Source organism: Terrapene carolina, unplaced genomic scaffold (genome assembly GCF_002925995.2).
Source record: "Terrapene carolina triunguis isolate 2854851 unplaced genomic scaffold, T_m_triunguis-2.0 Scaffold18, whole genome shotgun sequence".
NCBI classification, from domain to species: domain Eukaryota; kingdom Metazoa; phylum Chordata; order Testudines; family Emydidae; genus Terrapene; species Terrapene triunguis.
This window is the reverse complement of record NW_020664369.1, coordinates 3,266,787-3,294,375: the sequence shown is the minus strand read 5'-3', so window position 1 is coordinate 3,294,375 and position 27,589 is coordinate 3,266,787. Positions and strand designations below refer to the sequence as shown.

The window sequence follows — 27,589 nt, the reverse complement described above, 5'->3', positions numbered from 1 at the left end:
TCGGGAATCAATTTGGAGTGGGCAAATCTACTGTGGGGGCTGCTGTGATGCAAGTAGCCAAAGCAATCACTGAGCTGCTGCTACCAAAGGTAGTGACTCTGGGAAATGTGCAGGTCATAGTGGATGGCTTTGCTGCAATGGGATTCCCTAAGTGTGGTGGGGCGATAGATGGAACCCATATCCGTATCTTGGCACCAGAGCACCAGGGCAGCCAGTACATAAACCGCAAGGGGTACTTTTCAATGGTGCTGCAAGCACTGGTGGATCACAAGGGACGTTTCACCAACATCAATGTGGGATGGCCGGGAAGCGTTCATGACGCTCGCGTCTTCAGGAACACTAATCTGTTTAAACGGCTGCAGCAAGGGATTTACTTCCCAGACCAGAAAATAACCATTGGGGATGTTGAAATGCCTATAGTTATCCTTGGGGACCCAGCCTACCCCTTAATGCCATGGCTCATGAAGCCATACACAGGCAGCCTGGACAGTAGTCAGGAGCTGTTCAACTACAGGCTGAGAAAGTGCAGCATGGTGGTAGAATGTGCATTTGGACGTTTAAAGGATCGCTGGCGCACGTTACTGACTCGCTCAGACCTCAGCCAAACCAATATTCCCATTGTTATTGCTGCTTGCTGTGTGCTCCACAATCTCTGTGAGAGTAAGGGGGAGACCTTTATGGCGGGGTGGGAAGCTGAGGCAAATCGCCTGGCCGCTGATTAAGCGCAGCCAGACACCAGGGCCATTAGAAGAGCACACCAGGAAGCGCTGCGCATCAGAGAAGCTTTGAAAACCAGTTTCATGACTGGCCAGGCTACGGTGTGAAAGTTCTGTTTGTTTCTCCTTGATGAAAACCCGCCCCCTTGATTGACTCATTCTCTGTAAGAAACCCACCCTCCCCCTTCGATCACAGCTTGCTTTCAAAGGAAATAAAGTCACTATCGTTTAAAAATCATGTATTCTTTATTAATTGATTATAAAAAGAGGGAGAGAACTGACAAGGTAGCCCGGGTGGGGTTTGGGAGGAGGATAGGAGGGAAGGAAAAGGCCACTAAAAAAGTTCAAAATAATGACAGCTTTTTGCTTGGGCTGTCCACTGGGGTGGAGTGGAAGGGTGCACGGAACCTCCCTCCCACCCCCCCGCATTCTTACACGTCTGGGTGAGGAGGCTATGGAACATGGTGAGGGGGGAGGGCGGTTATACAGGGGCTGCAGCGGCACTCTGTGATCCTGAAGCTCCACCAGATGCCGGAGCATGTCCGTTTGCTCACATAGCATCCCCAGCGTTGCATCCCACCACCTCTCATCTCAAGCGTCTCTCCTCTCCTCACGTTGGTCCCTCATGTCCTCACGTTGGTCCCTCCTGTCCTCACTTTCACTGGCATCTTTCCTGTACTTTGATACCGTGTCCTTCCACTCATTCAGATGAGCTCTTTCATTGCGGGTCGATTCCATGATTTCAGAGAACATTTAGTCTCGCGTCCGTTTCCCCCCCCGCCTTATCTGAGATAGCCTTCGGGACGGAGGAGGGAGGCTTGAAAAATTTGCAGCTGCGGGAGGGAGGGAAAAAAGGGAGAGAAGTATTTAAAAAGATACATTTTACAGAACAATGCTTATACTCTTTCACGGTGAACAACACTATTCACATTACATAGCACATGTGATTTCGGTACAAGGTCACATTTTGCATCTTAATATTGAGTGCCTGCGGCTTTGGTGTTAGAGATCACAGATGCAGGTCCGGGCAACAGAATTCGGCTTGCATGCGGCCATGGTAAGCCATTGTCTTTCGGCTTCTGCAGCCTTCCTAAAAGCAGCACCCTCCTTTCCCACATACCAAGCAAAGCCCGTTGAGTGCTGCGGTTTTCCTGTTAATGTGCAGCAGCAGAAACCAAACTACCCCCCCATCCAATTCTCTGGGATGATCGCTTTACCCCTAGCTAGCCAAATGCGAAAAGCTCAGCACCAATGATCCCCCTCACCCCCCGCTTAGCAAACTGCAGGGAAGGATTTCTTTTCAGCCACATCAAACAGCGCAGTAGGAACGGCCACCTCTGTCCCCTTCAGTAAATTCCCGTATTTCAACCAGGTTACCATGAACGATATCACTCTCCTGAGGATAACACAGCGAGATAAAGAACGGATGTTGCTTGAATGCCAGCAAACACCGGGACCATACGCTGCCAGGCTTTGTCATGCAATGATACCAGATTACTTGCTACTAGCATGGAGTGGTCAAGTGTCCTACCATGGAGGACGGAATAAGGCTGCACTGCTCAGAAACCTTCTGCAAAGGCTTTTGGAGTACCTCCAGGAAAGCTTCATGGAGATGTCCCTGGAGGATTTCCGCTCCATCCCCAGACACGTTAACAGACTTTTCCAGTAGCTGTACTGGCCGCGAATGCATCCCAAGTCCTCAGGGCAAATTAATCATTAAAAAACGCTTGCTTTTAAACTATGTTTTATATTTACAAAGGTACACTCACCAGAGGTCCCTTCCATGGCCTCATTGTCTGGGATACTGCCTTGGGAGGGTTGGGAGGGTACTTCAGTCAGGCTGAGAAAAAGATCCTGGCTGTTGGGGAGAACGGAGAACGGAGTGCTGTGTGCTCTCCGCAAGCTCATCCTCCTCCTCCTCTTCCCCGTCCGCAGAATCCTCAGGCATGTCTGAGATTACCCCCTCCTCAGAATCCATGGTCAGAGGTGGGGTAGTGGTGGCAGCCCCCCCTAGAATTGCATGCAGCTCAGCATAGAAGCGGCATGTCTGCGGCTCTGACCCGGACCTTCCGTTTGCTTCTTTGGTTTTCTGGTAGGCTTGTCTGAGCTCCTTAACTTTCACGTGGCACTGTAGTGAGTCCCTATTGTGGCCTCTCTCCATCATGCCCTTGGAGATTTTTTCAAACGTTTTGGCATTTCATCTTTTGGAACGTAGTTCTGCTAGCACGGAATCCTCTCCCCATATAGCGATCAGATCCAGTACCTCCCGTACGGTCCATGCTGGAGCTCTTTTTCGATTCTTGGACTGCATGGTTACCTGTGCTGATGAGCTCTGCGTGATCACCTGTGCCCTCCACGCTGGGCAAACAGGAAATGAAATTCAAAAGTTCGCGGGGCTTTTCCTGTCTACCTGGCCAGTGCATCCGACTTCAGATTGCTGTCCGGAGCAGTCACAATGGTGCACTGTGGGATAGCTCCCGGGGGCCAATACCGTCAAATTGCGGCCACACTAACCCTAATTCGAAATGGCAATGTCGATTTCGGCGCTACTCCCCTTGTCGGGGAGGAGTACAGAAATCGATTTTAAGAGCTCTTTATATCTAAGTAAATGGCTTCGTTGTGTGGACGGGTGCAGGGTTAATTCGATTTAACGCTGCTAAATTCGACCTAAACTCATAGTGTAGACCAGGCCTAAGGTGCCACAAGTACTCCTCATTCTCAGAGCTATTGTTTCAGGTTGTATTAATCTCCATGAGGTGTTCTCATTCAGCTGAAAACACCTTATTGAGGTGAATTGGCCACTTCACACGTTTCAGAGCCTCCTGTGCTGCAGATGGATGGGCACAGAGCCTTTTCCCTCCATTGTCTGTCTAGCCTTCCTGTTTAGAGGAGGTTTAGAGGACATTTCTAAGCGCTCTAAAATGTTTGTGCTTGTATAGATTTTCTTGAAATTTGCTATGCTTTGTGGGAGTGCAGAGTATGGTTAGTGACACCCCCCCCACCCCCTGGGTTGTTTGAACTGGGGTTCCAGATATATAAGCCCTGAAATAACAAAAATATTTTTCTAACGGTTTCTAGTGGGGTTTGCACAGAACTAGTGATCAATCTATTGCTGTGACGTGGGTCAGAGTGGTCTCTGTTGGTCAGTTTTACCCAAGTAGTGCATGGCAGCCACTAAGTTTTGGGGGGACCCAAATTGTGAATTTAAGTTCACTTTTAACTTGCATAGATGGTGGATAGTACTCTGAACTGCACAATATAGGAAAGGGATAGAAAATGAGACAGAAAATATGATAATGCCCCTGTATAAATCCATGGTATGCCCCCAGTTTGAATACTGCTTGTAGTTCTGGAAACCTCATCTCAAAAAAGATATAGAAGTGGAAAGGGTACAGAGAAGGACAATGAAAATAATTAGGCTTATGGAACAGCTTCCATATGAGGAGAAATTAAAAAGAGTGGGACTGTTCAGCTTGGGAAAGAGATGATGGGTGGGAGGGGGGAATTATAGAGGTCTATAAAATCATGAATGGTGTGGAGAAAGTAATAGAGAAGTGCTGTTTACCCCTTCACATAACACAGAACTGGGGGATCGCCCACTGAAATTAATAGCAGCAGGTTTAAAACAAATATAAGGAAGTTCTTCACATAATGCAAGTTAATCTGTGGAACTTGTTGCCAGGGAATGATGTAAAGGCCAAAAGTATAAATGAGCTCAATAAAAGAGTTAGATAAATTGACTGTGGTTGTGATATCTGGAAATCTGTGTTTTGCACCCTCTGAAGCATGTGAGGAAAGGGAAGACCTGCATGTGTACCTGCAGGATGCATCACATTTATGTAGAATGGCGTAGGTTACGTCAGTAACAAGGCACAGGGCTTTTATTAAATGGGAATTGTCAGTAGTGAGGTGGAATAGGAACGGATTCCAATGCTTTAATGATGGCTGCATGAAAGTGTAGGTTGAGATGGTATCCTGTGAGTAAGTGTAAGGGAGTTGTAAAAGGCCGTGAAGTGATTCTTAAATTGTACACGTGTGGTATTCTTTCTGGGAAGTTGGCTGTATGGGTGAGTGTACACTAGGATCTGGAACCTCCTGCATGTTATAGTGCCAAGAGCCAGTGTGAGTATGTGCATATGGATATATTGCTTGAAGGGGTAGAGGGCAGGTGGTGCAGGCAACTCCACCATTTCCCCCCTTTTTGTCCTTTAATCGTGTCAGATGGAATCCTGTGGCTGAGTGTGAATGGGTGGTTAAAAGGAGGTGAAGAGCTTGTATATTTCAGCAACTGTGGGGTTGGCAGAGTAAAAGTGTGTGTGCAAATAGGGTAGGGGGTGTTGAGGCATTGCTGAAAGAAGGGAGAGCCATGGGTAACCTTCACTCTTCATTTCCTGGTTTTCAGAAGTTTGAGTTTTGTTCAACTCAGCATACTGCAAGGGGACAGCATACCATCAAGCAACCTTAAATCTGCATTAACATAGTTTTTCCCCATAAAATATTCTTAATATCTAGCAGAATATATATAATGGCTTTTTTATTTTGTGGAGTTATGTATCGTCTCTTCAGTGAGAGATTGTGGTGACTTGTGGATACCGAAACACGTACACATTTTATAAAAAACATAGCTTCTATATAGACAGGGTGTGGTGATTAGTCTCATAAGGACACTGGGATATCTCTTACTGGTGCAGAAATTGTAACAGAAACGTAGGTTATGCGAACCAGGGAAGGTCTTTAAAGATGTCACAGCCCAAATAAATTAGGCTTCCCTATCTGACAGCCCTTTTCTGGAGATTGCTGAGGGAATCCATACACTTATAGAGTGGGCCTAAAGCTATTTACCATTTTCTTTTAATAGAGTTCATGCAAGAAACTGAATTAACTATCATGGGCTGTATAGGGCACAACATGTAAGGAAGACCTGCCTAGAAGGTTAAATGGGGCCCAAAATATCAGAAGTATCAGGAAGTGGAGAGCTCACTTTTGTGATCTTTCCAGCCCAGCAAGGATTGCAGATGTGGTAGGCTGATTTTAATATTGTAGGGTGCCTGAAATGTCCTTCCCTTATCACTTTGAGTTTTCCTAACAGGAAATATCAAAAGTAGCACTGCTTCATGAAAACACTTCACTATTTAAGTCCGAGTAGCACGTGTAAGTTAGATGGATAATCAAACTTCTTTCTTCTTTAGTAGCTAGAAAACTGCCCTTCTCCTTTTTTTTTTTTTTTTTTTTTTGTAAAGGAATGTTCTGTCCTCACTTGCCCATCCCTCTAACCTAGACAAAGATGGCTTTTAGTCTGATTTCCTTTGCTTTAAAAAGGAAGCTTCAAATCTCTTTAGGACTGGGACTTTCATTAAAAAAGGGGCTGTTTGTGCCATAAGTGTCCTCTGAGAAGGAAGCCATTGTCCTTAATGACCTAGCTGTGATTTTAAAGGTCCAAGACAGGCCTGAGTGTCTTCCTCTCAAAAGAACAGGGCAAAGCACTTGTTTAATGCCTTTTGGAAACTATAAAGATCAAGGCTCCCTGAAGTAAGCAGTCTAAGCAGGGCCTGTCTTTTGTGTATTATATCTAGTGCTGTGGGGTCCTGCTCCATGACTAGAGCTCCTAGGCGCTAATAATAAGAAGAATAAGAAGAATGTTTACAATTATAAAAAGGGAGTTTGTATTTTGTCATTGTGACGGTATGAGTGTAATATAATATCTCATTGAAAGATGACAGGGCCAGAAAGAGTTAATTAACTCACAGACTGATCTGACCCATGGGTGAACCTTAAGAACTGGTTAGGAAGATAGGTAAATGAATAGAGCTTTGAAATGTAAGTCTGCATTGTTAGAAGGTTAGATGTTTGCTCAGGTCTTGTAATATAAGCAAACAATTCTTGTCTATTGCTATAGCTTTAATTTAAAGATCAAAAAAGGAATATTAACATTTATGATGATAGTTGAGTGAAATAGTATTATTGTCTATATGTCTCTTTGAAGGTTGTGGTAACCTGTATCTGAACTGTTTAATGGATAAATTACGCTGTGCTAATTGCCAGGATGTTTGGGAGAAGGAGAGTTAAGCCTATTGTTTTCTCAGGCCAAAAGGCTGCTGGAAATGTATAAGAACCTTGGGACACGATCCTACTTCATCTCAGATCTGCTTTGGGTTTCAAGAGGGGGAAACCTTAAGCCACAAGGATTGAGATCCCCAGTCATTGACTGGAGCCACCTATGAACTATATCTAAAAGGACTTTTGGCAGCTACAAGCTCACCTCTGCTATGTATCTGAACCTCAAGAATTGAATTCGTCTGTATGTATATTCATCTTTTAACCAACCCTCTCTCTCTTTTCTTTGTTATTAACTAAACTAAAATTTATTAAGAATTGACTATAGCGTGTATTTTGGGTAAGATCTAAGTTATAATTGAACCTGGGTATGTGGCTGATCCTTTGGGATTGAAAGAATCTTTTCTTTTATGTGATGAGATAAGATTTTCAGTAATCATCATCATATCTGACAGGTGTGTCTGGACGGAGGCCTGAGGCTGGGCACTTTAAGGGAACTGCGTTGTTTGGACTTCTGAGTAACCAGTGAGGTACTATAGAAGCTGCTTTGTGCTGGCTTGGTAAAGCTAAGTGTTGAAATAACCACCAGCTTCTGGGGTTTGTCTGCCCCGTTTTGTTTGCAGTTCACCCTAATTGAGTGACCTCAGCTGGCTCCCATGGGCAGCACCATCACAGTCATGCAGCCATACTACTTAGGCCAGTGGTGGGCAGCCTGCGGGCTGCATGTGGCCCGTCGTGGTAATCCGCTGGTGGGCTGCAAGAGTGTTTGTTTACATCAACCATCTGCAGACATGGCCACACACAGTGGCCGTGGTTTGCCATTCCTGGCCAATGGGAGCTGCGGGAAGTGGTGGCCGGCCTGCGCTGCTTCCCGCAGCTCCCATTGGCTGAGAACTGTGAACCGCAGCCACTGGGAGCTGCGGGCGGCCGTGCCTGCGGACGGTCAATGTAAACAAACTGTCTCACGGCCCACCAGCGGATTACTCTGATGGGCCACAGGTTGCCCACGACTGACCTAGGCTGTGATCTCAAGTTAAGGGCCAGGCATATTTTAATTGTGGGTAAAAAGCACAGTTCTGAAGCTAGACTTCACTTTGATGATAAAAGGATGAAGCTTACTTTTTGTAAAGTTTACTTGTTGATAAATTTGGCAGTTAACAAAACTTCAGTCTTCTTAACTGACTTCTGGGCTCCAGCTCCCAATAGTCAGGCTGTCTTGGAACTACATCTGTTGTCTCTGGGGCTTGTTTGACTCAGAGGGCTGAGGCTGTGTGATGCTGGACTAGTCCCTAATTCTTTTTATTTAAAAAAACAACAACAACACTGATATCTTTAGTTAGTGTAACTGGCTATGGTATTTCAATAATTTATTTTAACACATGGTTGATAGGCACCAGTTTTATCCTCACTCCCTTCCCTGGACAGCTATAGTTTTTGCTTTTAAAAAATTCACCACACCTCACTCTCCAAAACAAGTTTTCTCTTTCAGTTGTTTTAAACAGTGGTTAAAATCTCAGTTTCTGATCTGGGAAAAAAACAGCAAATAATACCAATTGGCAGGGGAAGTTGTCCGCATGAATTTGTGTGCACATGAAGCCCAGGGCAGTGCTCATGTGTAATTTCATTCTACCCAGCATTTAGACAATTAGGGTTCCCCTGCCAAAGGGCAGGGAGACTCTCAACCCTACAAATCAATGGCTGCAACAATTAATGTCTTTCGTTATCAGTGGGACACTGTAAAAACACAAACTGTAACTTTTAAGAGGTCAGATTTTCAGTGTTTGACAGAGTTCCTTTTAAACCATATTTGTTTTTCAGTAGTTTCATCACTTGAAATGAATTCTAATCAAATGCCAATCAACCTTGCTAAGGTAATAGAATAGCATTGAGATCATGACACCTATGTACCTGGAACTAATGATTTTCCTCTCTCTCTCCCCTCCTCCCCCTTCCACTCCTCCCATAGAGTTTTTCATCCTACTATAAAGGAGGATTTGAACAGAAAATGAGCAGACGAGAAGCGAGTCTTATTTTAGGCATAAGGTAGGTGTGCTGCATTAATACTGTTTCTGTTCTATCACCAGACTGAATGGAGAAATGTAAGGTGAAAGAATAGGGCTATATGGTGCTCACAGTTGTAACTTGTTAAAAAAAAATTGTGTTCCATATGCCATTCTAAGACTGTATTTTGGTTGGGGAAAAAATGCAATAAAATGAGCAACCATGCAACTTTCGTCATGCCTTCAGGCCCCTTACAGCAGTGGAGGGCAAATGCTGTAAATATAAATCAGAACAGCACATACTATGCTGATCAACATGATCATCTACTCTGATCTCACTACAAAATAAAGATTTACAATACTGTGGATTGTATTAATGCATCAGTAATGCAGAAAGCAATTCCATTTAGTCTGTCATTTCAAATGTATGTGTAATCTCTCTTCACATCTTTTTTTATTGTGGTTAAAGGAGTTGAGGATGCAATACAGTGTATTAGGATGAATTTAAGGGTGAGCGTAGGCATATGTAACTTAAGGGTGAAACACATTACAGGGATATTGTGATTATGCCCAATACCAAGCATTACAAACCCAGGCAATTAAGAGTTAAGATTACACTTAAACACAGGGCTGGCGCTTCTATTTAGGTGACCTAGGCGGTTGCCTAGGGCACCAGGATTTGGGGGGGCGGCATTTTGCCGCCCTCGGCGGCAATTCGGCGGCGGGGGGTCCTTCCGTGCTCCGGGTCTCTGGCAGCAATTCTGCGGCGGGTCCTTCACTCGCTCCGGGACCTGCCGCCGAAGTGCCCCGAAGACCGGGAGCGCGGAAGGACCCCCCCCGCCGCAGAATTGCCGCCGAGACCGGGAGCGCGGAAGGACCCCTGCCTAGGGCGCCAAAAACCCTGGCGCCGCTCCTGCTTAAACATGTTTGGATTTCTTTTAACATATGGAAATGCATAACTAAGGCACACAAACCACCTTTATTCTTCCCAATAGCAACTCCAGGAAGGGAGAAAAGAGTAGGGGGAGCCCTGAATGTCTTTAAAAATAGTTTAATCTAATCTAATCTGGGGCCACAAATGCTGAAATGTCTTAATCATAATTGCATGATTACTGCAGGAAGTCACTATAGGCCAGAGGTAAAATTGTTTGGTTCCCTTAACTGTGCAGTTCCATATGTTAACATGTTTGGATTTTTGTTTGTGTAACCTTAACATTAATTAGACTTTAATTACAGGAATGTTGTAATGATGCCTAGCTAACCCTTATTAATCCAGGCAATTAAGAGTTAAGGTTACATTTAAAGTTAATTACAACATTCCTGTAAGGGTCTTTAACTGATATGTCCCAAAATTATGTCGTCCTTGATGTATTTTTTGTCTTGCAATTTCCTTAGGTTTTGAAAATAGATATTTCATACATACACACTAAACAAGAAACCCAAAGAGAATGGTACCATGTGGTATTTTGGGTGACTTGAAGAAATGCATTAGCAACCTTAAATCACTTATTAAAATTAAACGTATGGGCAGATTCACTGGTACACCAGAGTAGTGCATTGCAGTTAGAGCTTACTGGTCCATTTAGATGGCTTTAAAGTTGGTTTACTTTGACAGAACAGTTCATAGCAGTCGATGTACTGGTGATTCTGGACCTTAATTTGCAGTTGAATTGTTGTTTTAGAGGTCTGCGTTAGAGAACAGGTGCTATGTAAAGGAGGGATGGGAGATCCCAGCCCCATAATTCCAATGTCTATGCACTTTAAAGGTATCCTTTATGCTCTGCTTGTTTCCCCAGTTAGTACTATCTTAGTGTGCAGTGGAGAAAAGGCAAGAATGCCATCCTGTGGGGAGCCTTTTAAAGTACTGATGCCCCAGCCAGTATGTGGTCATGGAACTTTTACTTGTCCCAATTGTCACTTCTCCTTAATCTGCCAACAAGAATTTTGAATTAGGGCTGTCGATGAATTGCAGTTAACTCACGTGATTAACTAAAAAAAATTAATCACGATTAATTGCAGTTTTAACCGCACTGTTAAACAATAGAATACCCAATTGAAATTTATTAAATATTCTTTGTTGTTTTTCTACATTTTTAAATATATTGATTTATTTTCAATACAGCATACAAAGTAGACAGTGCTCACTTTATATTGTTATTTTTATTACAAATATTTGTACTGTAAAAATGGCAAAGAAAAGAAATAGTATTTTTCAATTCACCTCATACAGGTACTGTAGTGCAATCTCTTTATGGTGAAAGTGCAACTTACAAATGTAGATTTTTTGTTGTTGTTACATAACTGCACTCAAAACCAAGCAATGTAAAACTTTAGAGCTTACAGGTCCACTGAGTCCTACTTTTTGTTTAGTCAATCGCTAAGACAAACAAGTTTGTTTACATTTACGAGAGATAATGCTGCCCGCTTCTTATTTACAGTGTCACCTGAAAGTGATAACAGGCGTTCACATGGCACTTTTGTAGCCAGCATTGTAAGGTATTTACGTGCGGTATGCTAAACATTCATATCTCCCTTCATGCTTCGGCCACCATTCCAGAGGACGTGCTTCCATGCTGATGATGCTCATTAAAAAAATAATGCATGAATTAAATTTGTGGCTGAATTCCTTGAGGGAGAATTGTGTATCTCCTACTCTGTTTTACCCACATTCTGCCATATATTCCTTGTTATAGCAGTCTTGGATGATGACCCAGCACATGTTGTTCCTTTTTAGAACACTTTCACTGCAGATTTGACAAAACGCAAAGAAGGTACCAATGTGAGATTTCTAAAGATAGCTACATCACTCGACCCAAGGTTTAAGAATCTGAGGTACATTCCAAAATAGGACGAGGTGCGAAGCTTGCTTTCAGAAGTCTTAAAAGAGCAATACTCCAATGTAGAAACTACAGAACCTGAACCACCGAAAAGAAAATTAACCTTCTGCTGCTGGCATCTGACTCAGATGATGAAAATGGGATTGGTCCACACTGTTTGTTTGGATCGTTATCGAGCAGAAACCATTAGCAGCATGGACACATGTCCTCTGGAATGGTGGTTGAAGCAGGAAGGGACCTATTACTCCTGGGGGAATTTTGTGTCACTGCACGTGTGCAGAATTCATATCCCCTGCAAATGTATTTGCTTCCCCACAGAAAAATGACTTTCTGACAGGGAAGCAAAGGGAAGCTGCAAGAGCAGACACGCACCACTCCCTAGCAGCACAGGTGCATCGTTTCAGGCACCCGGAGCAGCCAGCGGAGAGGTAAATCACCACGGGGTTGGGGACACCCCAGCCAGTGGCTCCTACCCTGAGCCGGGATCAACTACTAGTCCTGTCTGGGCTGGAGGCAGGAGAGGATGGGAGGAGGGGTCATTGTACAGGGAGCTGCTCCCCCATCCACTCAACCCCTATGCATCTAGACCTCCTATACCCAGGCACCCCTGCCTAGCCTCACCCCATACATCCAGAACCTCCCTAGCCCTCCATACCCGAAAACCCCATTGAACCTCAACCCCCGCACCTGGAGACCCCCTGCACCCAGACCCCCTGCCTGCAGATCCCCACCCCTGAACCCAGACCACTCCCCACTGAGCTCCCTGCACTCAAACCCCCTCCCTGATGCTCCATCCCCTGCACCACCCTGAGCCCCCACATCCAGACCCCCACGCCACTGACCCCCCAACTAGCTGCACCCAGGCCCCACTCCCCCAGCATCCAGAGCCCTGCGTTGAACCCCTCCGCCGAGACCCCTACACCCAGACCCCTGCGCTGAACCCCAACCACCTTTCATCTGGAAGCCCCTGCAGAGTCTCGTTGCCCCTGCACCTGGAGCCCCTCAACGAGCCTCCGTGCATCCAGATCCCCCCACACCTAGACACCTTACTGAGCTGCCTGCACTCAGATTGTCCCACACAGAATCTTCTCACTCCACACCTGGATCCCCCCCACACTGAGCCCCTCCGCACTTGGATCCTGCTTGGTTGAGTCTGCCTGCCCCGCACCTGGCTCAGAGGAGCAGGGTCCCAGGGTGTTTCTAGGGCAGGCCCTGGCATTGTGCTGTGTCAGGGTTGGGTGCAGCCTCACCGCTGAGTCCATGTCCCAGGGGTGGAGGAGCTGCAGGGTGATCTCCCACCTTTGTGCAGCCAGTGGCCTGTGTTCCCCACTGCCATGCTGGAGCTTCTGCATTTATTTATTGACAAATAAAACATGCAGAATTTTAAAATGTGCGCAGAATTTTCAATTTTTTGGCACAGAATGCCCTCAGGAGTAACATATGAATCTTTAGTGCATCTGGCACATAAATATCTTGCGATGCCGGCTATGACATTGCCATGCGAACGTCTGTTCTCACTTTCAGGTGATATTGTAAACAAGAAGTGGGCAGCATTATCTCCTGAAAATGTAAACAAACTGAGCAATTGGCTGACTAAGAAGTAGGACTGAGTGGACTTGTAGGCTCTAAAATTTTACATTGTTTTACTTTTGAATTCAGTAACTTTTTTTGTACGTAATTCTACATTTGTAAGTTCAACTTTATTATAAAGAGATTGCACTACAGTACTCGTATTAGGTGAATTGAAAAATACTATTACTTTTGTTTTTTACAGTACAAATAAATAAAAAGTGAGCAGTGTACACTTTGTAGTCTGTGTTGTAATTGATATATTGGAATTGGAAAAGGTTCAGAAAAGGGCAACAAAAATTATTAGGGGTATGGAATGGCTTCTGTATGAGGAGAAATAATAAGACTGGGACTTTTCTGCTTGGAAAAGAGACAGCTAAGGGGAGATATGATTGAGGTCTATAAAATCATGACTGGTGTAGAGAAAGTAGATAAGGAAGTGTTTACTACTTCTCAACACAAGAACTAAGGGTCACCAAATGAAATTAATAGGCAGCAGGTTTAAAACAAATAAAAGGAAGTATTTCTTCACACAACACACAGTCAACCCGTGGAACTCCTTGTCAGAGGATGTTGTAAAGGCCAAGACCATAACAGGGTTAAAAAAAGAACAAGATAAATTCATGGAGTATAGGTCCATCAATGGCTATTAGCCAGGATGGGCAGGAATGGTGTCCCTAACCACTGTTTGCCAGAAGCTGGGAATGAGTGACAGGGGATGGATCACTTGATTACCTGTTCTGTTCATTCTCTCTGGGGCACCTGGCACTGGCCACTGTCAGAAGACAGGATACTGGGCTAGATGGACCTTTGGTCTGACCCAATAGGGCCATTCTTATGTTCTTAATCAATATATTTGAAAATGTAGAAAATATCCAAAACTACGTGAATAAATAGTATTCTATTATTGTTTAACAGTGCAATTAATTGTGCTATTAATTTTTTACAATTAATTAAAAAAATTAATCGCAATCATTTGACAGCCTTATTTTGAATGTGTCCAGTTTTCCTCATAGCACTGACTCATTATAACTAATCAAAATGATGCATGTAAATTAGCTGTAGGGAAACGGTTGTGATTTGTAGAGTTATCTCTGTCACAAAGCCCCACTTACAAGTTAACTGAGCTGTTAACTGGACCTTGTGTGTAGTTTTTATAAATGTAACAATTAGATACAACACACATTATTAATATAGCTTAAATACAACCTAATTTCTTCTAACATAATTTATGCACAAGATTTCAACAAAAATTAACTCAATGGATAATCTGAAGAGTCTGTGTTCCATTACTAAGATCATTTGGGACAAACACTGACAGATGCTAAATTTCTTAGAGGCTAATTTTAATGAATTTTTAATTTACACTAATTATCAGACTTGTAAATTCTCAGAAAATCCATTCTGTGCCCCCAAAATAAACAATAATTTTGTGGCGGCTGTGGACGTAAAACAGGATTAATCTGTACTTTAAATGCAAAATGGAATTCAGCATTAACTATGGAGCAGTAACTGGTGTCTCCATAATCAGGGAAGAAAAATGGTATTGTGCTTGGGTCTTGTGATTCCCTATTCTGTGGCATAAAATTTCTGTGACTTTTGGCAAGTTATTTTAATCTCTGTCCCTCATCTTTGTCGTCTGTAAAAAGGAAATCCTTAGCTCACAATGGTTCTGGGGCTTAATTCAATTTTGAGATTTATGAGGAAGGCATTATAAGTGAAGTATTATTATGGTAGGCTCTATGTTAGCTGAGGTAACATCTGCTGTAGCGAAGGTAACAAGACTTAAATCATAAGCCTTTATTTTCAGTAGTTCGTAACTTGTGCTCTCATCTGCAGCTATGATAGTTTTTAGTATCTGTGGCCCAATCCTGCAAACACCATATTTGAATGGGACTACATATGTAAATAGTTACTCATGCATATTTGTAGGATTGGGCCTTTAATTATTTAGCAGCATAGCTAATGTCTGCATAGACCGTTTTCAAATTTAAAAAAGTCTGGGTAGATAGATTTCACTGTCTCTGTATTTAAATATAGTGCCACAAGAGGAGATTGCTCAGGAGGACCAGGGAGTAAAGGGAGCGCCAGTACAAGCAGACTTGGTAAAGTGCATCTGGCCCATCAGGCTTCTTCCCACTGCAGAAGGGTGTCTTGCAAATTTGACTAGCCCAAAAACTCTGGATTATTTTTTAAAAGGAGATTAACATATGCAACCAATTAATGTAATTTGCTCAGAAGTTAGGAAATGCAAAAGCTACATCTGGATGCACACCCTTATCAGTGCCTCTTTTTATTATTTATGTAATGCCTAACACATACTAGTGCTTTAGAGAATAAATACAAAGAAATGGTCCCTGCCTCAGAATGTAGTTGAACTTAGAAGTGATATGACCTTCTTCTTTAGCATATGCACAATGTGCCTTGGGTGGCATGTGACCAGGATTCATCACTGAATTTGGTCTGCTGGTTGGATCATTAGCTTCCCCAGCTCAGGCCGAGTACTGACAGAGAGTGTGACATGAATGCTGATCCGTGTGCCCCAGTGATATGATGATACACACAAAGAAATACAAAGGTTACAGTACTAAGATCAGTGCCTACTTAGTTTTTGTATGTGCATATTTTGATGGCTCTGTGAGAGTTTAGGACTTTAAAACTGACTCATTTCTTGTGGGTGATGCTTATTACATACATTGTTGTGTATAAGTATTTCAAAAGTGTTAAATATGTGATCGCATCTCAAATGCCACTTTCCAATTATCTTAGATAGTCTGCACATGTAGCATCTTGTAGTACTTTGTGTGCTGCTTTTGTGTATGCTGGAGAACAGTACAATAGAATCTGAGAGTTATCAACACTAGAATTACAAACTGACTCGCATTCACACACGCACACACACACACGCTTTCTTTCCTTCCCTATCGCCTCTACCTCAAGTTTGGGAAGCCTCTGCTCCATATGGAGAGAAGGGGAATAGGTTGCTGGGGCCAGAGGGTGGTTTGGGAAAGCCTAGCCTGGCTCTCTCCTCATCACCTTGGGAGTTGGGGGAACTCTTGTCTCTAGGTGATGCCCATGAGGAGGGAAATTGGACAAATAAAAGGCACTTCTCTAGTCCAAAGGTGTTCCCTCTGCCAAATAGCAAAAGCCTGCTGCAAACAATGGAGTTGAGAGAGCTTTTCAAAGAGAAGTACACAAAAACCTTTTATAATAGAAAATGTTAGGGAATCTAAATATAGTAGATGCTACCAGCTCCCCCGTATTACGCAAACGTCCTGAACTTTCCATATTTACAGAATAAGTCCAATGAGAATTGTAAGTTAGCTAGTTCTAGATGAGAGAAACTCAAAATGTACATACTGTTTTCTCTACAAGACAACTTACCAGATAAAATAAAGATTTTTTTTCTCCAAAGGAAATCTTTATATTATTTTAATATGTGGTATGTAAGTGGTGATAAAAGTATTGATACGTTAGCTAGAAAAATTGCATAGTGTATAAATCAATAAAAATAAGTATGAAATAATAAAAAGATAGCAAGAATATACAATAGAATCTAAGATTGTAGAAAATGCTAAGATGTTGCATTACAGAAGTAGTACAATAGATTGTATAATCAATGCATACACACGGGGCAAAGTTGAGGTTGTGTATTCAACCTTCAAGTGTGATTATACTCTGAAAAATGACAGGAAAATAGCATTACGTTACTCTACAGATCTGTTCCTATGTGTATCCAGAGACATATGGCTGACCAAATGTACAAGGCCAATCAGTTACCCCTGTGTAACCTTCCTGAAGGTAATGAGTAAGGTTGCACTAATGAAATTGAGGCTTGGCAGTGTAACTTGCAATGCAGAACCTTTTTTTACTGGTGATGTTTAAGAAAGGATTTTGAGTTTGCAGGATTAGTGACATCTGGTTAAACTAAGCAAACTTGATGTTACATGCCATTTTATCAGTCATTTTTCAGAGCAGAACTGCACTACTTTAATGCAATTTTGCCATAACCTAACTCTTGAGCATTTAAATTTCTAACTTAACAATACAATAATACTCATTTTTGGATTCTAATAATACTTTGCACTTAGTGCCCTTTAGCAATATAGGTCTGAAATCCCCTGGCAAAGGTGGGCAAACATCATTGTCCCTATGAGAACTACGCCTGTGGGGTAACTGGAGTATATAGATTGTTTCTTGTCCCAGGTTACACAATGAGTTGCAGAACTGGGAACAGAACTCAGCTAAACTTGGTTCTAACTGTGTGCTCAATCCACTAGATTACAGCAGCCTATTTATTAACCGCTTTATAGGTTGAAATAATGGTAAATTGTGATCTTTAACAGTTTGATATAAAAATTATTTGAAATATAAATAATCTTATTTCTCAATTATTATGTAATTTTCAGGGCCTCTGACCGCCTAATTTTTATTCCCATTGCCTTTTCTTCTCTAGTGCAGTTCTGTGCACCACTTCTGCAACATATGTAGGCTTTGATTTTTCCTGTGATTGAAGAGTAACAATTACAATATTTAGGGGAGTCCCCCACAAGAATATAGTTAGGCTGAGACCTGGCATTCCTGCAAAGATAGTGGAGTTAAGTTCTTGGAGCCTTCAGCTAAAAAGGGAGCAATGGGGGTGGAAGTATGTATTAGCCTCCGCTCTTGGAGCCTTAGGCTAAAAAGAAAAGGCAAGGGCAGTATGTATTCGCCTTCTATGATGAAATTTTGTACCACTAAAAAGTGTTACCCCATAACACTCTTTAGTGGAGCGACAAAAAGCTGCCTTCCTCTGGCTTCTCTTGAAGTGGTAAATGCTGCTGCAAATGATGGCTACATTTCCCATGTCAACTAATTTAAAAAAAACTAAACCATACAGATTCAAATAGAAATGTTCCTCTGCACACCAGAAGGAACGCTGCTACTGTGCTGGCACAATGCTTCCATAAGTGGCTATTTGCTGGTAAGATACACACTTAATTTAGTTGAAGTACATATTTTATCTTCCTGTCACTGAAAGGAGCAGCTTTCTGTAGCATTTGTAAATTGACATGTCCCTGAGTGTAACACATTGAACAGCTTTGGAAAAACAAAAAATGCAGAGTTTTCTGATCTCACCAGAATGAGGAATTATTTAATATTGCCATATTTTAATAATACTCTGTACAGATACATAGTTACAACAAATATTAGATATTTTGTCATTGGTCGTAAATAACCGTTTTCCAGGAAAAGGATCATTTCCCCCTGTTCACTGGTGGAAAAAACAGTTAAATCTGTGTAAGGTTTTGTCTGTAATGAAAAGTTATATTAGCTTAGCTACATTGATCAGGGGTGTGAGGGAAGAGGGCTTCCGTTGACCTAGCTAATGCCATCCAGGGAGGTGGTGGTCCTACGCTGACAGAAAACCCCCTTCTGTCAATGTAATGCTGGCATAGCTATGCTGACATAACTGTGCTGATACAGTCTCTGTAGTGTATGTGGCAGGAACTGTTGAGTTTTGAGGATACAAAAGCTCTCAGTATTCCTGCACTGTACTGGCTTTAATAAAAAAAAAAAAAAAAAAAAGGTGTACTTCCTTAAATGTCTTAAAAGGCTTATTAAAATGTTACATCCCGAAAGGTGCAATTGGGTGTTTTGTCCATAAGATGGTGAAAACCTCTAGTTTTAAATTGTCTGAAATCAGTGCAAACTGATAATTTACAATCTGAATTTGACACTATGGTAAGCACTTTAATTTATTTCTACAGTCCATCTGCTGACAAGGCCAAGATTAGAACAGCTCATAGGAGAATCATGATTTTGAATCACCCTGATAAAGGTACACTGTTGTTTTCATTAATATTGGGTGGAAAGCGCATACTACGAGCTCCTTTCAATTTACTTAGACTGGTTGTAGCTAGCCATTTATGTAATTCATGAAATTATGTGCTGTATATTTAGTAGTGAGACTTAAGCTTTTATATGTTGTTGTTTTCTCTAATAAATAAAGCAGACAGATATCCAAGATCCGCGTGCAATAGCAGCACTAGGTTACTCTGCTGCCTTTTGAGCTCACTTTCTAGATCAGCACTTCACTAGTGGTTAGTGTTCCAGGAGCTTTGAAGAAGGGAAAACACTAGCCATGAAGTTCCCATTTACGTTACATCAAAATGCTTGAACTGTTTTTTTTCTGGCCATAAATATATGAGCACACAAGTCTCTGAGGGACATGTGCTATAATCACTAAATATATCAGATTCTGGATTTCTTAAACCCATCCTGGAAAACTGTAAAGCTGGGCACAGTTGCTTTAATTGGCCAGGTTTTTAATGTAAATCTTACAGAAAGGCTTATTATTATAATTTTAAGTACACTACAGCTGCTTGAGAAAGAGAACCCATATGTTCATTCCTGTTTCTACTTTTCAATAACAGATGGTAGAATTGCACTGTATTTCAAAAGTCAAAAGGGGGAAGTGAAGTTTTTTATTTCTTGTTGACAGATTTACAGGATTACTTTTTTTCCTAACCATCATAATAAAAAGATAACTGACCTCTAGCAATATAAGGTGTTGAGTAAGCACTTTTCTTTCAGCCGCCTTATCTCGTTGGATTGCTAATGGCTAAACAGTCCTGCTTAGATGTTATCTGTCATTCTGCTTTTTAATTTGTTTTTCTATAAAGTGAGTATACTCTGTACTCTGAAAATAGGAAAGGAATTCTCTGTTGTATTTGTAATATATTATGGTGGTCAGAGGTACAGTTTAGTGTACAGTATGTTAAAAGTTTAGATTAACAAACATTATCATTTGTATTGCTGTGGCACCCAGAGATCCCCATCAGGATCTTGGTTCCTTTCGGCTGGGTGCTGTACCACATATTAAGACAATCCCTGTTCTGAAGATACTATACGCTAAAGTCTCCCACTCCCACAATTGATAGCATCTGAGCCAACAGTTGCACTTGCCTGGAGCTCTGTAGACTTCAACAGGGCATTGTGTAGACTCAGCAGCCCACTTGTGCATTACCAATTGCAGAATTGGGGCCATAGGTCCTAATCCTGCATCTACCCAGGCAGGTCCATATACCCACATAGAGCTCCTTTGACTTCATTAGGGCTCTGCCCATGTGGCTCCAATGGCAGGGTCGAAGCCTAAGACAATACACAGCTGTAGCAGATAATTGGAGTTAGTGGGTAAAGGACAACAATGGAAACTGATTAAAACTACAGTTATGTAGGCTAGTTATGAGAGAACTATGGGATCTGAAGACACAATTTTAAATCAATCAATCAAAATCAAATGTTTTTAGAGAAATAATATACACAACGAAAGCCACAAAAATTGTTGCACTGAGTATCGAAACTAAAATTACAAATAATTGAATTGCATGATACCAGTTTCTCTCTCATTGGAAGGCAACGAAATAGGTTGTGCACTTAATGATGTAAATGTAGCAAAAAATGCTTCTAGCAAATTTGACTTTATTTTGAGAAAATTCACTTTTGGCATTTAAACAGTGTATAGTTAATATTTCTCTAGCTTGCATTGCTTTTTGTAGTTTATCATTTTATTTTTCATTCCTCTGCTCTCAAAGGGGACTAGACAAGCTACATTCAATTTGGTAATCCCCACTCCTTACTAAAACCCCAGTTATCAGAAAAACTTTACATATGTATTGGTAGGCATTCTCCCCCCTCCCCGCCCCAAACACACACACAACACAGCACACACTTAAAAAATATGGACTTCACTAAGTTGTTTCTGTATTAGATCTGGGAATAGGGTTGCCAACTGTCTAATTACACAAACCCAAACGCCCTTGCCTTGCCCTGCCCCTTCTCCAAGGCCCTGCCCCGCTCACTCCATCCCCCCTCCCTCCATTGATTACTCTCCCCACCCTCACTCACTTTCACTGGGCTGGGGTAGGATGTTGGTGTGCGGGAGGGGGTATGGGCTCTGGGGGGTGGGACTGAGGGGTTTGGGGTGTGGGAGGGGGCTCTGGGCTGAGCCTGGGGCAGGGGGTTGGGGTGTAGGAGGGGGTGTGGGGTGCAGGCTCCAGCCTGGAGGCGCTTACCTCAGGCGGCTCCTGGCCGGTGGCACAGCGGGGCTAAGGGGGCCACAGGCACGTGCCAGCAGCTTTAGGGAGCAATGCAGAGCCAGGGCAGGCAGGGAGCCTGTCTTAGCCCTGCTGCCGCCGCCAGACTCCAGTGCCTAAAATCTCCCTGTTTGGCTTCGGTAGCCTCCAAGAGAAAAAGTGCGTGATTCCGGGAGACTCCCAGTGAAACCAGTAGGGTTGGCAACCCTATCTGGGAATGAGCGTGTAGTGGTTTAGACTCCTGATCTAAAAGTCACAGTGAAGTCCTCCAGTCTTGGAAGCCCCATCTCCTTCTGTTGCCAGGCATCTAGAACTGATACTTGTCCTTTCTGTATCCTTAAATTTTATTCATACTTTTTCATTCATCAGAACAGATGCTTAGGAAAGGGTTGTTCAGGGCACAGTGATGTTTCAACCACATTTTAGTGTACAAAGATAGAGGTGTGTTCTAGTGAGTGACGAGCTACTGATACAGACCTTATAATGTTGTTTTTGGTGACTGTAGGCAGATGGTTGGCACTCAAGGGGAGAGTAAAAAAACAAACACAAAGACCACTGAACTGTAATCAGATTGTTAGATGGAGCGTAAAGCAATGACACTGTTCAGGACCAGAAGTTAGAAGGCATACCGTGTTTAAATAGCTTTAATGTGACATTTTTTGGCTGGTATTTCTGTGTCTCTGAATCTAGAATGGAATAGGCTTGGTGTATGTTCTTAATATTCTGTATCAAAAATTTACTTATAACATTTTGCCTCTAATAATTTCCGGGGGGGGGGGGGGGGGGAATCCTAGCTGTTCTCATTAGATGAACTGTTCAGGGTAGCTGACCTTGCTTAACAGGTGCAGGAACAATGCATTCAGTCTAAATCTTGCAGGTAAATGCCAATATAAGATGATTTCAGAGAATAACTTTAGACTTTTCATGAGGACTTCACTTTAATAGGAGATTGTGAAAAATAATGCAGAGCAGCAGTGATTAAGATTTTATTTCATGTTTGTTCTGTTTATTTATCCACTAGTTTAATTTATCTCTGACATATTCACGTAAGCTTATGAACGATTTTTTTGGAGGGGGAGGAAACTAATAGCCCACATCACCAATAATTAAAGGGATGCTCTAAGTTAAATGGTTTTGTATTTCATACTGATATAAATCTATTTTTTCTCCCTTTTTTCAGGTGGATCTCCCTACTTAGCAACAAAAGTAAATGAAGCAAAAGATTTGTTAGAATCCAGCACCAAAAATTAATGTCCAAGGACGTCTGTGATAGAACTTTTTATACATTCCTTCCTACTGGAAATCCTGTAGATATATTGTGCAATAGCTACGTGCTGCTCTATATAGCTGCATAACACTGGATCAAATAGTCAGTTATCTATCTTCATTATTAAAGATCTAAGACTATTTAAAAATCAAACTGATACATTTTACAATGTCTCATTTCTAATATATTTTTCTCCCTCAATCTGTTTTGACTCTAAGCGTTGAAGCTGGTTCTTCATTGACTGTTCTTAAAAAATGGTTTATTACAGGTTTGTTCAATAGGGCTGGACTTCTGGAACTTATATTTTTTTAAATGGAAACATTTGTCTGTATTAAACCTTTATTTATTTATTTATTTATTTATTGATAATGGTGATACTGTATAGCTGTCACTTGAAGTGGCTCTAGAAGGTAAAACTGGAAGGCTTGCCACATGTTGGATTCCTTTCTTTTGAAATATTGGGATTTGCAGCATAGATGCCGTTTCAAAGCTGCTGGTTGGGACAAAATGACTTGAAGATTACGCCAAAATGCTGGTTTCCTTATCTCTATATTTGAGGGACGTAGAAAAGTAAAGGAGAATATCAGCCTGATTTTTTTTTTTTTTTTTAAGGTGCTTCGACCTTTTCCATGTTAAAACAGCTTTGAGAAAGATAGCTTTCCTTAAAATCACTGTCTGTTTATGCCTCACTGCACTGCTGGCCTTTGGGAAAGCCAGTGCCATAACTCTCTTTGTGAGGACTCTAGATCAGTTTGCGAATATGAGGGGCAGTGGCATCCAAGATTCATTCATGGTACTAGTGCTGCTGTAGGTTCCCCCCCAATCAGCTGCCTGCAACTGAGCGAACTCCTCTGAGTAGCCAGCATGACCTCTCCCCGGATGGAGCAACAGAATTCCATGAGAAGTCACCCGAGAAGATTAAGAACAGGGAATTCCTGTTTTCTAATTCAACACTGACTAGCATCCCTTTTGTGACCATGGTCAACTGATTTAATTGTTATGCCTTAGTTTCTCTATAAAATACTAGCCAGAGGGAAGAGGGTTGGGACAATTACTGTTGATAACATGTAGTGTGATAACATTCAGCAGAATACAGAGTGCCTAATGGCCCCTAGGTATCCATCTTACTTGGACAGTTTTTTCCTGAGAGAACTTTTTTTTTTTTTTTTTTTTTTTTTAAATATTGGCAACTAACCACAATCCTCCACAGCTGGGCTCCACTTCTGTAACTAGAGACTGTGGGGTGTCTTGTCTTCCCATTCTTTCCTACACACACACACTTTTGTGTTAAATGTGTAGTTAAGCAGAACACAGCCCCATTTTACTAATCCTCCTCAAAATCCTTAGATTAGTCCTCTGTGTAGCGCAGTAATCATTGTTAATGGAGTCTGATGACGGGGAAGAGTGTGAAACTGTTTTGCCAGCCTACCCAAAAAAATGCTAAGGCCAGCTTTGAAAGAAACCTTGAAGGTTAGGTCATCTAGTCATACTTCCTGCCCGTACAGATGCAGGATATGTAGGAGACTGCGTGAATTAACTTAAATCAATGTGATGAAAATCATGATTTAAATCACCAAGTCAAAAGCCTCAATTTAAATAATCGATTTTAATAATTTTTCCATTTCTACTTGTTTTCTAAAGAGAAGTGCATTTTTATTGGTTGGCATAACCATTAAAACATGTTGATTTACAAATAAATGGAGGCTTTATACTAAATTTGGTACATCTTTTTCTACGTACACAGTATAACAATGTGCATTTATTTAAGCAATTATATAGCTTAATATTTGCAGTTTCTTATTAATTGTACATTTTTAGTATGTCAGAAAATGGTGAATGATGTATTGCTTTTGTACGAGATAGTTAACTTTTGGTCATGATTTGTGTCAAGCTGAATTAGGATGGTAACTGAAATTTAATTAAACACAAAATAGCTATAACATTTATTTGTATTAAACAAAACTACCTTAAATATTTTGGCTCCATAAACTTCTCTTATCAAAACATGTTTCACATTTACAGCTAAATTATAATAAGTTTAAGCCCTAACATATTTTGTATTAAATTCAGATTTCATTTTAAATAGGCTTATTTTTTTAAACAACATTAAAATTTAAATAACAAAAAAATCCAATTTAAATCAAAAGAATTCTTCTTTTTATTTTTATCCACCTTTCTATGAGATTTTGTGGGTCACGTGATACATTTAAAATTAGAATAGATAAAGCACTGAAGATCATATTGAAGGAGAGACTCCTTCTCTGGCATGGACATAGACTACATAACTAATAGGCTTCTGCCTTCTAACTGGTTTTCTAATGCAAGATGAAAGCGGACCTACAAATCTATTACATTTTTAAAGCAACGTGCCTGTACTTCAGTGAGTCCTTAGCAGCATCGCTTTTGAAAAAGAATAGTAGCAATTTCAAGTAGACTTAAGATTAGCTATACCTTTCACTGATCTAGTGTGCATTAGGAAAAAAAATTTGTAATTGATCTGGACCATTGCCCAAAAGCAAAACTCCTCTGCATGGTAGGTAGCAAAAGTATTCCCTCTAATGATTTTATGAGCTGACTAGCTATTGTTCCCACTTGAGAGCTTTTTTTCTTGTTGCTGAGCAAAAAACTTTATAAAAAACTTACATTTTAAAAATATCAATTGAAACAAATACAATAAAAATGGTTAATTTTGCTCTGTTCTTAATTAACTTCTCACGGCTTTCCAAGAAATAAGTTTTTTTTCTCCCAGATCATAGTTTATTTTATTTCAAGTGACCTGAACCTTTCCTGCCAGATCCGCTGCTTGTACCAATTGCTTTCCAGGCAGCATTTCTGTCAAGTCATATTGATTTTTTTTTTCTCCACATTTTCTTTATATCTTCTTCTTGAGCTCAGTTGTTTCCATTTTCTTTGAAATAGCTCCCTCCTGTCCCATTTGAGACTTGTCTCCACCACCCATTCTGCCAGGCATAAGTCTGGTCACTGGGGTCTCACTGAAATCTATTGGGTCCAATGAAATGTGGGACTTGACAGATATAGAGTAGCATGAGCATCATCGTTGTGTGCTCGGGCGCGTGTGTAGCAGCACAAGTTTTCAATTTGAGGCACAATCTGGTCAATAACTTTGCACATGGGGTTGAGCAGTAGAAGAAAATTAAAACTGATATTTTGTCTATTAAATCATATTTGGAAATAAAACAGGGAAGTGAAATAAAATAACAATTGAGTCTGTCAGACTTAGCTAGTGATTTCTTAGCTTTGATCAGTGCATCAAGACTTAGGTATTTTTTCCTTAAAATTAAATGTACAAACAAACTTTCAAAAAACTAATGAAATCATATAAAATTATCTTGAATTATAAAGGAACCGTCTGGTCTATCAAGCAGATGCTATATATACTGTCTAACTTACAGTAAGTGCATGGGAAATAGTATTGGCTTAACTTTTGTGTATATGCATATGTCATCCCAAGTTTTGAGCTCTCTGGGGCCCGGAAGGTCGTTGTAGTGTGTGTTTGTACAGCTCCTAATAAGCTGAAACTTGTTTGGGGTCTTTAGGCTCTGTTGAAACAGAAATAAGTAGATACATTGTTTTACAATACATGCCCTTCAAATTACTATTTTATAATAGTGGAACTATCTACTCTCAAAGGGCCATATCCTGCCCTGAGCAAAACTCACTAGCAAGAAAAATGTATGAAGAGCCTCCTCCATTAAAGCACTGAGCCCCCGTTTATTTAATAAAATATGACTTGCCAGCCTCTGTACTTGCTTATCTGCCTGGTCTTTGCTACAATTCCCAGGACACTCCTCTGGAACTTGGCACTCTTCTTAGCAATTGGCTCTACTGACTTAGTACATTTCAGGAATGGATTCTGAGTGTCTCCTGGGAGAACCTGAACACCTGCAGGTCTTTCTAAGCTCAGTGGGACTTGAGAATGGTGACCACCTCACACAGTTGGAGTCCTTAGGGAGAAAAAAGTGCATGTCTGAATTACTTATTTGGTTTCAGTTTTTGCCTAACTTGGTGTCTTATGTACATTTGAGGGCAACTGGAGGACTAACAAATCCTCAATCTCTAAAGTGTTCATCTTTTGATTACCGTAACCGAATTGCTTATGAAAAGGTTTATGATCAAGTGCTTGGTAATAATTGAAACTTCTCATAATTATATTTGTAATGCCCTCTTTAGGATGATGACCACTTTTATCAGATTTTTTGGAGTGTGCAGTAGGTTTTTTCTCATTGTCTTCAGTGGATGCACAAAGGTGTTTTTTTTCTTTTTGTTGGCAAGCAGCAGAATAGACTGGCACCTGTTTTGTCCACTGCAGCCTCCAGAACTTCCAGTTTGAATAGAGATTAAATTAACATTGCTGTTTTTGGCTTAGCAACAAAAACATTGGCTTGTATAGTGCTGAGACATCTTTGTTTGTGAATCAGCATAATCAGTGATGCCAGTACAACTCTGAGACTTGTTTTCTTGTTTAACTGTTGCAGTCAGCCAACAGAATACGTAAGCACATGACTTCTTAGGATCCCATAAAGAGTTTGCTTGGTTTGTAACATTTGTTATATAGTAGTGGAATTCAGAAAACAAAAACCCAACAGAAATTTAGAATCCAAATAGACTTTCTAAATCAGATAATTATAGTTTGAGAGTAAGTAAAACTTCCACTTTGAAATGTGTGCTTGCAATTTCACAAACACCTCCCCTTGTGCCCTTGCCAAAAAATAAAATCCTAGTTAAAAGTCCCACTTTAATTATTTTCATTTAAACTTAAACTGAGAAGCCATTTGGAGATTACTGGAATTCAATTTTTTTTCTTAAATAATGTAATGCTCTTGGATCAATATCTTTAAACCAAGTTACTGTCCGAAACAAATGTTTACAGGATAGTTAAAAGCACACCCTATATTTAAATTGAGTAATAAGCATTGCACTGTTACTACTTCCTTCAACATTTGGGGCAATACATACCAATGTTTTAGAATGAGAAAATACTGTTTTGATAATAGTATTATCAAATTTACTGAGCATTATGTATGGTACAGACAGTAATTGGTGTATA

General features: G+C 41.1%; 1 protein-coding gene across 1 annotated transcript in view; it reads left to right on the top strand.

Moving 5' to 3' along the window:
* LOC113405061 (dnaJ homolog subfamily C member 15) overlaps window positions 1-22,840 on the top strand; it is a 53,845-nt gene extending 31,005 nt beyond the window's left edge. Inside the window, exons 4-6 of the mRNA XM_026651724.2 lie at window positions 8,737-8,813; window positions 18,927-18,997; window positions 22,435-22,840. Coding sequence (XP_026507509.1) covers window positions 8,737-8,813; window positions 18,927-18,997; window positions 22,435-22,505 — 219 coding nt within the window. The 3' untranslated portion in view covers window positions 22,506-22,840. The remainder of the gene's footprint in view (window positions 1-8,736; window positions 8,814-18,926; window positions 18,998-22,434) is intronic.
* Window positions 22,841-27,589: the final 4,749 nt, after the last annotated feature.